Source organism: Oncorhynchus keta, chromosome 23 (genome assembly GCF_023373465.1).
Source record: "Oncorhynchus keta strain PuntledgeMale-10-30-2019 chromosome 23, Oket_V2, whole genome shotgun sequence".
Lineage (NCBI taxonomy): Eukaryota > Metazoa > Chordata > Actinopteri > Salmoniformes > Salmonidae > Oncorhynchus > Oncorhynchus keta.
Window position 1 is genome coordinate 30813481 of NC_068443.1, and position 17029 is coordinate 30830509.

The following is a 17029-nucleotide window of genomic DNA, read 5'->3' on the forward strand; positions in this document are numbered from 1 at the left end:
CATGACAATGCCCCCGTGCACAAAGCGAGGTCCATACAGAAATGGTTTGTCGAGATCGGTGTGGAAGAACTTGACAGGCCTGCACATAGCCCTGACCTCAAACCCATCGTACACCTTTGGGATGAATTGCAACACTGACCACGAGCCAGGACTAATCGCCCAACATCAAAAGCCCGACCTCACTAATACTCTCGTGGCTGAATGGAAGCAAGTCCCCGCAGCAATGTTACAACATCTAGTGGAATGCCTTCCCAGAAGAGTGGAGGCTGTTATCGCAACAAGAACGGGGACCAACTCCATATAAATGTTCATGTTTTGGAATGAGATGTTCGACGAGCAGGTGTCCACATACTTTTGGTCATGTAGTGTATCAGCAAAGTCAGAGCTTCATATTAGAAGGTGACACGCTGAGTTCTTACACATATCATTCTTTTAGCACAATGACCTGCTCTCATAACATTTCAAAATGCTGAAAGTACTGGTTCAGTTGCTGAGAGAGACAGAGGGAGAGAGACAGAGAGGGAGAGAGACAGAGACATGAGCTCCATATCGGTGGCGCAGATAGAAAGAGTGAGAAATAAGAGAATGGGCCAAGCATGTCTCAGTTTATGAATATTTCAAGGTTTCATCCGTGGGGGCAGTGGAGGAGTAAATAGTGGAGTGTAATTCATGCTTTTTGCAGTTTGGTTCTGTCATAGGAGCAGAGCACAAAAGTCTTCAGGCCTGCTGTTATAGTGATGAATTAGAGATTCAGTATGCACCGTTTTAATCCACCGGGTCCAACTGCTACAGACAGTAAAACACGTTCTCTGTGATCTTCTACGCTGCTCTGACAACCAGATGTGTCCCAAAATGGCACCCTATTACCAGATCCCTCTGGTCAAAAGTAATACACTAATTAGGGAATAGAGTGCCATTTAGGATTTACACCATGAACTACTTCCTTGCCCTGGACACCCCAGGAAAATCCACCCACCACCAACCGTCACTTTAGCCTGTCTAGTTTTAGAAAAATGCTGTGAAAATGACAGCTGCTGAAAGTGCTTAGTTTTACACTGGGGCTCTTGTCATTAAGGACAGATGTTGTCCTGTTAAAACAGTCATTTGATATTTCCTGTCTAATTCCATAGGAAGGCCTGTTTCCAACAGACACACAGAACAGACTATTTCCTGTGAACCCCCCAGGAACTTAGTCGACTCTGCCAACGGCGCTACAACATTGGCAAAATATGAACACCGTTTCCTGATGAAAACATCACTGGCACTTGCCATAAGCCCAGTGGATAATTCAGTAAAACCAATATATTCTGTTTCTGTTCACAGGAAACCGTCCCACTACTGTAGATTAGGCTAGATCAGTGGGATTGAGAGAGGCCCAGGTTGTGTCCCAAAATGCACCGTATTCCCTATTTAGTGCATCACCTTTTGATCAGAGCCCTATGGGCCCATGGTCAAAAGTAGTGCACTAAATAGGGAATAGAGTTCCATTTGGGATGCATCCCCAATATTGTCAGAGCTGTGGCAGCCAGGAGAGACAGGCAGATATGAATGGCAGAGGACTGTATTGAACGCTGAAGACCCACCCCCTCCTCTGAGACTCCCCCAGAGTGCTCTAGTTAAGCCTGAGCCTGCCTGGTCAGTACGGAGGAGCACAAAGAGCCATTGTCTTTAATCAGCCCAGCCAGTCAGTGTCGGTCTGTGACTCAGACTCCAGGGCTGTGGATTAGAATCAGCACAGAGAAGAAAGAGCTTTATCTGTTTAAGCGTCTGTGACTCCAGAGCTTGTGTAGAAGAGATTTATCTGAAAAGTATCAGCTGTCAAAGTGGAAATCAGTCTTTACTGTTGTGACCAACTAGGTGGTCGGTGGTGTACATTTCAGCAATATGAAGTTGAATACAACTATTCGTTATGCTGGAAAGAAGGAGCAAAACATGCTAGAGCAGCAACCATTCCCTGACGCAAATTCATTGATTGGGTTAGACATGGCCAGACTATCGAGCACAGGTTTAAAATCACAACATTCAATATTAAGGAAATCGAGCTACGAAATAAGAAAAAGCCATTCACACAGAGGGCCTGATTTCCAGATGAATGAGCATGCAGACAGCCAGACCATATTGGTGCATTAAGGTGATAATGAGGGAAGCAGAGCAGCAGTGATTATTATGGTCTGGTTGGCATGCTGAACAGAACAAAGGAGCAGAGGAAGGGATACAGACTGATGGTTGCTAGGGGGATTAGAGCAAATGGAAAAGAGCATGAAGTCTGAGTCAGAGGATTCCAAACCACACCACAAACAATATCTGCCTTCCAAATGGCACCCTATTCCCCTCAATAGTTCACCACTTTTAACTAGAGTCTTATCAGCCCTGGTCAAAAGTAGTGCACTATATAGGGAATGGGGTGCCATTGGAAATGCACTCAATGTGTCCCGTCTTCCAAAGGGAAAGTAAAACAGAAGAAATGTGAGTGTTGTGTTGTTGCTGTCGTCTGCCTTGTCACTTTACATTAGAGGTCGTACTGCCCAAGCGACTGCCTAACGGGGTGATTGATGAGATTTTTCAGCATGAGAGAAAGGGGAAATCAATTCTGTCTCCGCTACGGTACGGCTATGCTCACCATAGCTCAGTGCCACCAGCCAGGCACCTCACATTCCTTTATAAATAATTACTTTCCAAACCTCTGCCACTGGAAAAGGAAAATAAAGTGCCATCAAATCGAGAATCAGTCAAATCACATACATCTCTGTATTGACAGGGGCTTCGTCCCAAATAGCACCCTATTTCCTATGTAGGGCACTACTTTTGATCAGAGCCCTATGGGCCCTGTTCAAAAAGTAGTGCACTGTAGGGAATAGGATGCCATTTGCCAGGGTCGTCCTAAAGCCCTGAAGGAAATGTACTGTTTGATATTTCAAGGCAAATCTAATCAAACCAAACTAACCAAGACTACAATCCTTCCCCAACACGCAGTATACCAACCATATACTATCCACTACCCAGATATGAAGGGCTTAGAGAAGCCAACATTACATCACAGTCTGTGTTTGACTGGTTTAAGCTTCCTACTTCATAGAATGAAAATGTTGATGGATAGTTCCAACACTCAGTGAAAACAGAGATGAAGCAATGCATACAGGGAGACCAGAGGCCTAATGGATACAGGGAGACCAGGGGCCTAGTGTCAGTACCTAGAGCTATGGATACAGGGAGACCAGGGGCCTAGTGTCAGTACCTAGAGCTATGGATACAGGGAGACCAGAGGCCTAGTGTCAGTACCTAGAGCTATGGATACAGGGAGACCAGAGGCCTAGTGTCAGTACCTAGAGCTATGGATACAGGGAGACCAGAGCTATGGCAGGAGACCAGTGTCAGTACCTAGAGCTAGACCAGGGGCCTGGATACAGGGGATACAGGAGACCAGAGGCCTAGTGTCAGTACCTAGAGCTATGGATACAGGGAGACCAGAGGCCTAGTGTCAGTACCTAGAGCTATGGATACAGGGAGACCAGAGGCCTAGTGTCAGTACATAGAGCTATGGATACAGGAGACCAGAGGCCTAGTGTCAGTACCTAGAGCTATGGATACAGGAGACCAGAGGCCTAGTGTCAGTACCTAGAGCTATGGATACAGGGAGACCAGAGGCCTAGTGTCAGTACATAGAGCTATGGATACAGGGAGACCAGAGGCCTAGTACCTAGAGCTCAGTACAGGGAGACCAGAGGCCTAGTAGTAGCTATGGATACAGGGAGACCAGAGGCCTAGTGTCAGTACCTAGAGCTATGGATACAGGGAGACCAGAGGCCTAGTGTCAGTACCTAGAGCTATGGATACAGGGAGACCAGAGGCCTAGTGTCAGTACCTAGAGCTATGGATACAGGGAGACCAGAGGCCTAGTGTCAGTACCTAGAGCTATGGATACAGGAGACCAGAGGCCTAGTGTCAGTACCTAGAGCTATGGATACAGAGAGACCAGAGGCCTAGTGTCAGTACCTAGAGCTATGGAGCTATACAGGGAGACCAGGGGCCTAGTGTCAGTACCTAGAGCTATGGATACAGGGAGACCAGAGGCCTAGTGTCAGTACCTAGAGCTATGGATACAGGGAGACCAGAGGCCTAGTGTCAGTACATAGAGCTATGGATACAGGGAGACCAGAGGCCTAGTGTCAGTACCTAGAGCTATGGATACAGGAGACCAGAGGCCTAGTGTCAGTACCTAGAGCTATGGATACAGGGAGACCAGAGGCCTAGTGTCAGTACATAGAGCTATGGATACAGGGAGACCAGAGGCCTAGTGTCAGTACCTAGAGCTATGGATACAGGGAGACCAGAGGCCTAGTGTCAGTACCTAGAGCTATGGATACAGGGAGACCAGAGGCCTAGTGTCAGTACCTAGAGCTATGGATACAGGGAGACCAGAGGCCTAGTGTCAGTACCTAGAGCTATGGACCCAGAGGCTAGTGGATATGGATACAGGGAGACCAGAGGCCTAGTGTCAGTACCTAGAGCTATGGATACAGGGAGACCAGAGGCCTAGTGTCAGTACCTAGAGCTATGGATACAGGGAGACCAGAGGCCTAGTGTCAGTACCTAGAGCTATGGATACAGGGAGACCAGAGGCCTAGTGTCAGTACCTATGGATACAGGAGACCAGAGGCCTAGTGTCAGTGAGCTATGGATACAGGGAGACCAGAGGCCTAGTGTCAGTACCTAGAGCTATGGATACAGGAGACCAGAGGCCTAGTGTCAGTACCTAGAGCTATGGATACAGGGAGACCAGAGGCCTAGTGTCAGTACCTAGAGCTATGGATACAGGGAGACCAGAGGCCAGGGGCCTAGTGTCAGTACCTAGAGCTATGGATACAGGAGACCAGAGGCCTAGTGTCAGTACCTAGAGCTATGGATACAGGGAGACCAGAGGCCTAGTGTCAGTACATAGAGCTATGGATACAGGGAGACCAGGGGCCTAGTGTCAGTACCTAGAGCTATGGATACAGGAGACCAGAGGCCTAGTGTCAGTACCTAGAGCTATGGATACAGGGAGACCAGAGGCCTAGTGTCAGTACATAGAGCTATGGATACAGGGAGACCAGAGGCCTAGTGTCAGTACCTAGAGCTATGGATACAGGAGACCAGAGGCCTAGTGTCAGTACCTAGAGCTATGGATACAGGGAGACCAGAGGCCTAGTGTCAGTACCTAGAGCTATGGATACAGGAGACCAGAGGCCTAGTGTCAGTACCTAGAGCTATGGATAGACCAGGGCCTAGACCAGAGCTATGCAGAGAGACCAGAGGCCTAGTGTCAGTACCTAGAGCTATGGATACAGGGAGACCAGAGGCCTAGTGTCAGTACCTAGAGCTATGGATACAGGGAGACCAGAGGCCTAGTGTCAGTACCTAGGAGCCAGAGGCCTAGTGTCAGTACCTAGAGCTAGGATACAGAGACCAGAGGCCTAGTGTCAGTACCTAGAGCTATGGATACAGGGAGACCAGAGGCCTAGTGTCAGTACCTAGAGCTATGGATACAGGGAGACCAGAGGCCTAGTGTCAGTACCTAGAGCTATGGATACAGGGGCCTAGTGTCAGACCAGAGGCAGAGAGACTAGTGTCAGTACCTAGAGCTATGGATACAGGGAGACCAGAGGCCTAGTGTCAGTACCTAGAGCTATGGATACAGGGAGACCAGAGGCCTAGTGTCAGTACCTAGAGCTATGGATACAGGGAGACCAGAGGCCTAGTGTCAGTACCTAGAGCTATGGATACAGGGAGACCAGAGGCCTAGTGTCAGTACCTAGAGCTATGGATACAGGGAGACCAGAGGCCTAGTGTCAGTACCTAGAGCTATGGATACAGGGAGACCAGGGGCCTAGTGTCAGTACATAGAGCTATGGATACAGGGAGACCAGGGGCCTAGTGTCAGTACCTAGAGCTATGGATACAGGGAGACCAGAGGCCTAGTGTCAGTACCTAGAGCTATGGATACAGGGAGACCAGAGGCCTAGTGTCAGTACCTAGAGCTATGGATACAGGGAGACCAGAGGCCTAGTGTCAGTACCTAGAGCTATGGATACAGGGAGACCAGAGGCCTAGTGTCAGTACATAGAGCTGGATACAGGGAGACCAGAGGCATGTCAGAGCTATGGATACAGGGAGACCAGAGGCCTAGTGTCAGTACCTAGAGCTATGGATACAGGGAGACCAGAGGCCTAGTGTCAGTACCTAGAGCTATGGATACAGGGAGACCAGAGGCCTAGTGTCAGTACCTAGAGCTATGGATACCAGGGAGTGTCACCAGAGGCCTAGTGTCAGTACCTAGAGCTATGGATACAGGGAGACCAGAGGCCTAGTGTCAGTACCTAGAGCTATGGATACAGGGAGACCAGAGGCCTAGTGTCAGTACCTAGAGCTATGGATACAGGGAGACCAGAGGCCTAGTGTCAGTACCTAGAGCTATGGATACAGGAGACCAGAGGCCTAGTGTCAGTACATAGAGCTATGGATACAGGGAGACCAGGGGCCTAGTGTCAGTACCTAGAGCTATGGATACAGGGAGACCAGAGGCCTAGTGTCAGTACCTAGAGCTATGGATACAGGCTATGGATACAGGGAGACCAGAGGCCTAGTGTCAGTACCTAGAGCTATGGATACAGGGAGACCAGAGGCCTAGTGTCAGTACCTAGAGCTATGGATACAGGGAGACCAGAGGCCTAGTGTCAGTACCTAGAGCTATGGATACAGGAGACCAGAGGCCTAGTGTCAGTACCTAGAGCTATGGATACAGGGAGACCAGAGGCCTAGTGTCAGTACATAGAGCTATGGATACAGGGAGACCAGAGGCCTAGTGTCAGTACCTAGAGCTATGGATACAGGGAGACCAGAGGCCTAGTGTCAGTACCTAGAGCTATGGATACAGGGAGACCAGAGGCCTAGTGTCAGTACCTAGAGCTATGGATACAGGGAGACCAGAGGCCTAATGGATACAGGGAGACCAGAGGCCTAGTGTCAGTACCTAGAGCTATGGATACAGGGAGACCAGAGGCCTAATGGATACAGGGAGACCAGGGGCCTAGTGTCAGTACCTAGAGCTATGGATACAGGGAGACCAGAGGCCTAGTGTCAGTACCTAGAGCTATGGATACAGGGAGACCAGAGGCCTAGTGTCAGTACCTAGAGCTATGGATACAGGGAGACCAGAGGCCTAGTGTCAGTACCTAGAGCTATGGATACAGAGAGACCAGAGGCCTAGTGTCAGTACCTAGAGCTATGGATACAGGGAGACCAGAGGCCTAGTGTCAGTACCTAGAGCTATGGATACAGAGAGACCAGAGGCCTAGTGTCAGTACAGCTAGAGCTATGGATACCTAGAGCAGATACAGAGAGACCAGAGGCCTAGTGTCAGTACCTAGAGCTATGGATACAGGGAGACCAGAGGCCTAGTGTCAGTACCTAGAGCTATGGATACAGGGAGACCAGAGGCCTAGTGTCAGTACCTAGAGCTATGGATACAGGGAGACCAGAGGCCTAGTGTCAGTACCTAGAGCTATGGATACAGGGAGACCAGAGGCCTAGTGTCAGTACCTAGAGCTATGGATACAGAGAGACCAGAGGCCTAGTGTCAGTACCTAGAGCTATGGATACAGGGAGACCAGAGGCCTAGTGTCAGTACCTAGAGCTATGGATACAGGGAGACCAGAGGCCTAGTGTCAGTACCTAGAGCTATGGATACAGGGAGACCAGGGGCCTAGTGTCAGTACCTAGAGCTATGGATACAGAGAGACCAGAGGCCTAGTGTCAGTACATAGAGCTATGGATACAGGGAGACCAGAGGCCTAGTGTCAGTACCTAGAGCTATGGATACAGAGAGACCAGAGGCCTAGTGTACCTAGTACCAGGGGCCTAGTGTCAGCTATGGATACAGGGAGACCAGAGGCCTAGTGTCAGTACCTAGAGCTATGGATACAGAGAGACCAGAGGCCTAGTGTCAGTACCTAGAGCTATGGATACAGGGAGACCAGAGGCCTAGTGTCAGTACCTAGAGCTATGGATACAGGGAGACCAGGGGCCTAGTGTCAGTACCTAGAGCTATGGATACAGGAGACCAGAGGCCTAGTGTCAGTACCTAGAGCTATGGATACAGGGAGACCAGAGGCCTAGTGTCAGTACCTAGAGCTATGGATACAGGGAGACCAGAGGCCTAGTGTCAGTACCTAGAGCTATGGATACAGGGAGACCAGAGGCCTAGTGTCAGTACCTAGAGCTATGGATACAGGGAGACCAGAGGCCTAGTGTCAGTACATAGAGCTATGGATACAGGGAGACCAGGGGCCTAGTGTCAGTACCTAGAGCTATGGATACAGAGAGACCAGGGGCCTAGTGTCAGTACCTAGAGCTATGGATACAGGGATACCAGAGGCCTAGTGTCAGCACCTAGAGCTATGCTGGGTAGGCACTCTGCACTCTACAGTCCCATCCATCTACTGACATCTAGACTACAGTCTATCGCAAACACACTGCACTGGTCCCAATGGATCACTAATCCCTATATTAGTGCACTACTTTTAACCAGGGCCAACAGGGAATACAAAGGGAAACAGTGCACTACATAGGGAAAATTCAATTTGGGACGCAGTTCACGGTACAGTTACACACCCTATTCTTAGGTATCTCAGAGACAGAGAGCCTCTTAGACATCCGTCTATGAAATGAAAAATACCATTGAGAAATGTCTTTAGTACTGTGCATACTAAATATCCTCATGTTGCCTGTCTCAACAATCCTTTTAAACGCTTTGTTCCATATTAGTTCTGTAACAACATCAGTCTACCGATCCCAGGACATTTGTAGCCTTGACACTCGAGTCAAAAATCAGAGTAACAATGCATCCTACTGGACCACGGGGCGGTGGTATTTGTTGCTGTGTTGTGCGAGGCATGAGAGCAGAAATGTATATGGTCTGATCCATCCATATAAACACTTAGATGTCATGAAAGGAGGAATAGAATACCATACAACAGATGTTGGATAAATAATTCAGATAACTTTGGGAGACTATAGATGAACAACGGCTGAACTACAGTACAACTATAGTGTTTACATATGAGGGGATCAAATTATAGTCGATGGTCAACTTAAACATGGAGAGTGTGCCAATATTCAACTGATTCATACGACGTCCCAAATGGCATCCTATTCTCTATATAGTGCACTACTTTTGACCAGGGCCCATAGGGATCTGGTCAAAAGTAGGGCACCATGTATGGAGTAGGGTGGCATTTGGGACACAGGCGAATATTCAGCTGGAAGCCCACAGTCCATGGTTTAATGAGCGTGCTGATGTAGATGGTGTTGATGAAAACCAAGCCCTCGGAGAGCAGCACAGCACACACACCTTCCTTGCCTGATCATTGTCTTCCATCTGGCCCAGGTCCCTGCCGCTAGCCTGGGCAATCCTCTTCCCCGACACCAGGTTCCCCACCATCACAGAGGCAGGCCCGATCTCTGTGGACAGAGGGATAAAGGTGAGACAACACACATACAGAGAGACACACTGATACAAACATGTGGAATCTATATGCCTGGCTGTGATCTACAGTGATATATACTAGCTCACATTGTGTGTGCAGTGAATTCCACCTAATTCCCAGAGATTTACAGAGACCGGGTGGGCTGAGATTGACCTTGTGTTCAGAGGCGAAGGCCACCGAATGGATGGGCCAATTGACTGGATGGATTCTACTCTGACAGATTGCCTTTCAGACAGAAACCTGTGTTGTAAATTAACATCTATCTAGGGGCAACGCAGTACTATAACTAATGGAGAGAGGTGACAGTTTGGGATGTGTTGGATCAGGTGGGACATGTTACAAGGCCCGACGACAAAACACACCCTGTACAGTCCTGAATAGTTCTACATCTCATCCAACAAAATCAAGAAATATGAAGATGAATTAAATGGCTGTAGATATCTCTATCACCATGTAAACTAAGGATTTCTATGACACAAATTAACTATCAACCCCCCAGGCAGACCCACTCAGGATGGTGTAATATAGTGTCTGACCCGGTTGTTTCTGCCGGGGCTTGGGCAGGTTGGTGACACAGGTATGGGGACACATGAGGACGTTGCAGGGGTGCAGGGATCCCTCCAGGAACAGCTGCTTGCTCTCTGACAGGTGGATTCCCCCCAGAGGGGTTTTAGGAAGCGTGTTGGAGGGGACCAGGGCCAGGCAATACACCCCCACCTGGTGGATCCCATCTATGGCCTATATGGGGAGGGAAGGGGACAGGGATTAGGGTGATGTGTGCCTCAAAAGGACTGCACTATTATATTGTATATGACAACTAGATATGCTTACAGTAGTAAAGACAGGTCATATTGCCTGTATGTGGAGGAACACGGTGCCAGTGTTTGACATGTGAGGTATGGATGGCTAAGGAGCAAATCACAAACTTCCTATTAAGTCAAATTCTCCCTTTGTCTCCATGCGTGAACTAAGTGAACATTTGACTTGACTAGGTGGAATATGGCTACAGTCGTAAAGACGATAGAGACACCAAGGCCATGTGTAATCGGATCAGACGAAGTGAACATGTTATCTCATTTGTTTTGACTGCAATCACACAGCTGGAAACAGCTTTAATAGTGAAACCACAGTCTCTTTAGTTATGGACAGGAGCCCAGAGACCTGGGTTATTACAGTACAGGGCTCAGTCTACTAGTGTGTGTGTGTGTGTGTGTGTGTGTGTGTGTGTGTGTGTGTGTGTGTGTGTATATATATATATATATATATGACCACAACACACTTCCAGGAAACCCCTAACAGAGAGCAGGTGAGGAAATGAGGTTAGGGTCACCCGTATATATATATATACACACACCTGCAGCACTCTGCTCATCCACTGAAAGCTGTCCTCCTCTGTAGAGTCAGGTCTCTGCTCTGCCACCACCACGATCCTCTCATCATGTAACACAGAGATGGAGAACACTGCTATCCTGGAGAACAGAGAGATGGGAGACCAACCATAGAATTACATACAGAATGAGACCAACACCGTTAGCACACTGCTATCCTGGAGCACAGAGAAACAGAGAGAGGCAGGAGACCAATACTGTTAACACACTGTTAGCATTAGCACACAGCTATCCTGTAGCATAGAGAAACAGGAGACCAATACTGTTACCACACTGTTAGAAATAGCACACAGCTATCCTGTAGCATAGAGAAACAGGAGACCAATACTGTTACCATACTGTTAGAAATAGCACACAGCTATCCTGTAGCATAGAGAAACAGGAGACCAATACTGTTACCACACTGTTAGAATTAGCACACAGCTATCCTGTAGCATAGAGAAACAGGAGACCAATACTGTTACCACACTGTTAGAAATAGCACACAGCTATCCTGTAGCATAGAGAAACAGGAGACCAATACTGTTACCACACTGTTAGAAATAGCACACAGCTATCCTGTAGCATAGAGAAACAGGAGACCAATACTGTTACCAACACTGCATAAGCACAAACAGTCAATCAGCTATGATCACCATAATGTCTTATTTAAGTAGTGTCACAAGCTTTTCCAGTCCACAGGACTTGACCAAGAAATAGAGCCTTCAAATAGGGCCCAGAGGTTTTCCTGGTATGGTCACACATGAAGAAAAACTCCTGTCCCTATCCACAACTGATAGATGAACAGCTACCTCCCCCTGTAGACAAACTTCATGGGCTCCACAGCCAGGGCTGTAGCCACGATGTCGTCAGCGTTGTGCCTCCTTCCCCCCACCACCATGAGGCCGTCCATCTTGCCAGCGATGAAGCACAGTCCCCCAGGACCCACGAAGCCCAGCAAGCCTGTCCTGGTGAAGGGGTACTCACTGATGAGAGCCCCAACACTGTTCATGGGGAACACCTAGAGTACAGACATACACATTAGTTTACCAATCTCCTAACAACCTGTAATACATAGAAAGTGATTCAAATGAGCCCAATGGATAAATAAAACAAACGAATGAATGAAGGCATCACATAAGGGTGCAATTCCATTAAATGACTCTCTCTCCACTAATGGATTATATAGAGCACTTGAGGAATGTGGGTTTTCAAGAACTATTGAACAGCAGCAGTTGCATCCTAACCGTCCCTAGCCAATCCCCAGGCATCCTAACCGTCCCTAGCCAATCCCCAGGCATCCTAACCGTCCCTAGCCAATCCCCAGGCATCCTAACCGTCCCTAGCCAATCCCCAGGCATCCTAACCGTCCCTAGCCAATCCCCAGGCATCCTAACCGTCCCTAGCCAATCCCCAGGCATCCTAACCGTCCCTAGCCAATCCCCAGGCATCCTAACCGTCCCTAGCCAATCCCCAGGCATCCTAACCGTCCCTAGCCAATCCCCAGGCATCCTAACCGTCCCTAGCCAATCCCCAGGCATCCTAACCGTCCCTAGCCAGGACCCAGGGGTAGCTCAGCCCACAACACCATGCTGTTAGGCCTTACCTCAAAGGTGTTCTTGGTCATGCCTGAGAGACCGTAGTACGATGTCCCCGTGGCAATAGAACCCACACACAGCTCCCCGATCTCGTCTGTTTTGCATAACTGCGGAACCCCATCTGGTTTCACTACACACATGAGAGCTGCAAGAAATCAAAAAGAGGAGGAGAGTGGAGGGGAAAGAAAGAGGGAGAGAGTTTTTTTAGTAAACAGCAGCGCCCGCGAGAGAGGGGTTTAGAGCAGTGAAGCCAGGCCCAGCTACCTCAATGATCCACATCAAGCCAAGTGCACTTTATTATATAGCCACTGCATTACTCTACAGCACATAGCTGAGGGTGCACTCCTCTGGTTGTGTCCCAAATGGCACCATATTCCCTATTTAGTGCACTACTTTTGACCAGTACCTGTAGGGCTCTGGTAGAAAGTAGTGCACTATATAAGGAACTGGATGCCATTTGGGACACATCCCTTGTGTTCAATAAAAAGGTGTTGCGTCCTCAGGACCACAACACACTTCCAGGAAACCCCTAACAGAGAGCAGGTGAGGAAATGAGGTTAGGGTCACCCGTATCTGGTGCTGGAAGGAGACAGGTTAAGGGGTAGGGAGGTGGTAGGGAGGCCCGTGGCCCTGGGTCATGGCTGTAGGGCCTCTGTGTGGGTGGAAAGGTTCTTTATGAACTCTGTATCAGGCAGCCAGGCACTCATGTTGGCACCACATGCTGGGGAGGTCAGGGCCCTCAGGAATCTAGAAACCCTCCACACAACCCCCACTCTTCTTCTTCGGTCTTTCTGCGTCCCAAACACCTTATAAAATTCCCATAGTGCTCTGGTCAAACGTAGGGCACTATGTATGGTATCGGGTGACATTTGAGTTACCCTCTCCAACCCTCCCACTGAGCCAAATCACAAAAACACACTCCTTTGGTTGAACTGTCCGTTGAGGAATGTTTTTTTATTTACACTTTTTATATTTTCATTTCAGGGTCAATATAATTTCTTTATGCGTGTTGGTCAGTTATGAGGCATCGTCGTGAGTAATGCCAGGATTTTACATGGAAAACAAGATTCCATTTGATGGAAACTCTATCATATGACGTTATCTGGATAATGAACAACTTCTGCTTCATCTAAAAATATGGATATCAAAACAATCTTTTTTTGGATAATTGTGTGTGTGTGTGTGTGTGTGTGTCTGGTAAATTCAATGAATCTATGAACATTCTGTTTGCTATGCTGCTTTCTATCCTTGCTAGGGGCATAAAGCAGACATAAAGCTGTGTTTGTAGTAGGGTTACACAATCTCCAGTTCTATCTTGCCAAAATTCCCAGCTTTTCCACAAACACCAGTTGCAGGTTACCAGACTTCCTTCTTATTCCATTCTGATGCCTGGAATCTTCCAACCAGGATTTCTGGAAACCTGGGAATATTGGGAAAGTAACCGGTATTGCAACCCTGGTGTTTACCTCCTGGCATAACAGTGCCGACATCCTGCAAGGTGAGAACAGACAGCTTCTCCTCAGAGTCCACCCGGATGACCCCGTGACTCAGACCCTGCATGGACAGTACTCCTCTTCCTGGGGGCTGGTTACTGTCGTCTGTCGGCCTATTAACGAGAAGATGACTTTATTGTCCATTTGCTTCATGACTAACAAAATAAATGGGTCTTCTGCATATCCCATTCACCCCGGTAGACATGCACATACAGTACATACTGTACACACGGAGAGGTTGGGGTCAGAACCGGGGTCAGCCACAGTGTTGCGCCCCTATCAACAAGCTCCAAAATACACATCCCCAAATCAAAACCTGCATCCCATTTAAAAATCTGCCAATTAGACGGTTAGGGATGGGGCTACTCCCTTAGTGGAAGCGGGAGCTCGACGCCCCCGGGGAAACGGAGGGCCATAAAACACCAGGACAACGCCATCATGGGGGTGCTTTCATTAACGGTGCTGTGTGTGTGTGTGTGTGTGTGTGTGTGTGTGTGTGTGTGTGTGTGTGTGTGTGTGTGTGTGTGTGTGTGTGTGTGTGTGTGGGCAACAGGGTAGAAATGGGAATTGGGTTTTATTGGCAGGCCGTTGATTAGATTTTGCGAGTTTGAAGCTGTGTCCTGGAAATGACGTAATTGCCACAGTATCCTTAATGTCAAGATGTAATTTATAAGTGATGCATGTGGCGCACACAGTAAGCTTTTTACAGTGTCATAATCAAGGGCAGGGAGTTCACTTTGTTTTCCTGTAATTTGAGATTTAATTAAACTTGCCCTCATTACTGTCAGCAAGGGCTATTTGAAGTTGAGCTACAATAGATGGGTGGCAGCTATAACTGCCATAACCCACAGGACAGTAAACTTAAGAGTTTTGTATAAAAGTTCATAGTAATGAGTGTTTGTGTGTACCTCCTGATGGCTACAGTGAGGGCCTCTGGGGAGCTGGCACAGGGACAGATAACCTCCGGCTTCAGCCCCTTACTCTGGAAGACATTGAGGAATGCATCACACGACGAGACGGACCCTGAGAGAGAAAGCGAGAGCGCAAAAGACAACGAGGGATAAGAGAGAGGAAGATGGACAAGAGAGAGGTGTACCCTTAACAGTCAATGTTGAAGAACAAAATCAGACATCCTAGTGATACTACATACAAACGTGTTGATAGACCACCTCATTCCCATTCAAGTTGGCAAGTGCTGTTTTTGAGTAGGTTGGAAGCAATATAGATTTGGCTCCTGGGCAAAGGGAGGAAAACACCAATACATGATACCAATCTAAGATGTCGGCATTGTTTGATTCTGTGGATAACCGTCACAGCAGGTTAGTTGCTGTGGCAGTTGATTTTCTCCCAGCTTGCACTGCTTGTCTGCCCCACACCATAACCCTGTCAGGCTGAGCTCAGCAAGCATACCGTTAATCATCAAATGATGTAACCAGATTGTACTGCCCTCCGTTACCAGATCTCACTGCCTCTCAACCATTCTCGCTCATTTGTTCCTTTCAATGATATTCTCTAGAGTCACATTTATAAAGGCTAGCATTGGAAGTGAACCACATCACTCAATCGTTATTGTCGCCATAGGTCCCACTAGCTATAGTAACGTGGCTGTGGTAGTATATGTTTTTACAGCACCAGTGGTAACTTACTGTAGTTGTTCCATGACCGCTGCTTGGTCAATTATATATTGGCTACAGTATACTTCACCAGGCCATTAAATGCATTTTCCTAAAGTTATAGGATGACTTAGCCTAGATGACAGAGACATTCTATGAGACCCGCAGCATGAACATAGGCTGCCACAGAATAGGTTACAGTACAAAGTATTAGAGATCCTATAGTTTCCTACAATATTTGACCATATCTAAAATTAAAGTTTCATTGACCACAGATTGTGTTTTGTCATGTTGCTAGGATGCCAATGTCCACGAGTGAATTATAGGATCTGTATGGAACAAGTTATTGGATTCATAGAAGACTGTCCTGGGTGGTGTCTAGTACATGTTAGACCTACTGGATGGAGGAACTCTAGGCTTCTACTCTGACCTGCTGTCAACAGGAGCCGTGACTCATGCACAACACAATGGTGTTCTCAAAGTTCATGGCCTGGTGTGAAGAGACAACTCTGAGCAGTGACGTTTCTGTGTTGTGAGTGAGTGAGGACATTTCACCAAAGAAATATAGACATTGTCATCCTATAAAGAAACATGGTATAGAGGAGATGGACCCACTGGTTGCCCTTTAGGTTACAGAGAGCTGGTAGTCCCATCCACCAAACTACCAGGTGTGAAACAGGGAAGAGACCCAGGGAGTATGCTAATTTGGTATAAAGCAGACCTAACCCACTATTCAACTAATAAAAACAGGCACATTTGGAAATAAATAAGGAAATAATCTCAACAGAGAACATTTCCATCCATTTCCATCCATTAAGTTCCAGGCATTTTTTTTACCTAGTCCCACAACAAAACGCCTATGCAAAGTTCTCACTCGGTCACTCAGAAAATTATTCCAGTGTTTGCCTGCAAGCAGAAAATCTTTGCATGTGCATGTTTAGGCTACCTGCCCGTCCCCCCTTGGAAAAAAATAGGCTACAGTACTGACGTTACAAACTTGATTGAGATTGTTGTGGACAATTTTATCCAGAGATTAAGACACAGACTATTTAATTGTATAATAGAAACATATGTAATACAAGCAGCTGCAAGGGAGATCTACCTCTGATTTCACAGGGAAGAACTCCGAGAGTGAACTCCAACATGTTCATTATATAGTGGGAGGTGATAATACAATCATATTGTTTACACAATAGTTATTTTATACAAGCAACAGTTATGGAACACAGTGGCCTTGTGTTAGGGTACAGACATACCAGGAGTCTATGGAAGACATATCACAGTCCAACACAGAATATATCCCTTCAAAAGTAACAGCAGCTCGCCCCAAATTCTACCACCATAATAAGACAGCGAGAGATTTTAAATTAGCAACAGAAGAATGGATTCACTTTTTCAATGCTAGTTAAGGATACCATAGGCCTAGTTATCACG

General features: G+C 47.4%; 1 protein-coding gene across 19 annotated transcripts in view; it reads right to left on the bottom strand.

Annotated features, from left to right (window-relative positions):
• The window catches only part of LOC118402551 (disco-interacting protein 2 homolog C-like), a 259141-nt gene that overhangs the window by 16825 nt on the left and 225287 nt on the right, over positions 1–17029 (bottom strand). For 18 of the 19 annotated variants that reach the window (XM_052477019.1, XM_052477011.1, XM_052477015.1 and 15 more), the window contains 7 exons: positions 14891–15005; positions 13956–14095; positions 12498–12634; positions 11704–11912; positions 10879–10993; positions 10061–10262; positions 9389–9498 (listed from right to left, as the gene is read on the bottom strand). In XM_052477019.1, the coding sequence (XP_052332979.1) occupies positions 9389–9498; positions 10061–10262; positions 10879–10993; positions 11704–11912; positions 12498–12634; positions 13956–14095; positions 14891–15005 (1028 nt within the window). The remainder of the gene's footprint in view (positions 1–9388; positions 9499–10060; positions 10263–10878; positions 10994–11703; positions 11913–12497; positions 12635–13955; positions 14096–14890; positions 15006–17029) is intronic. The other variant, XM_052477013.1, reaches the window with a different exon arrangement.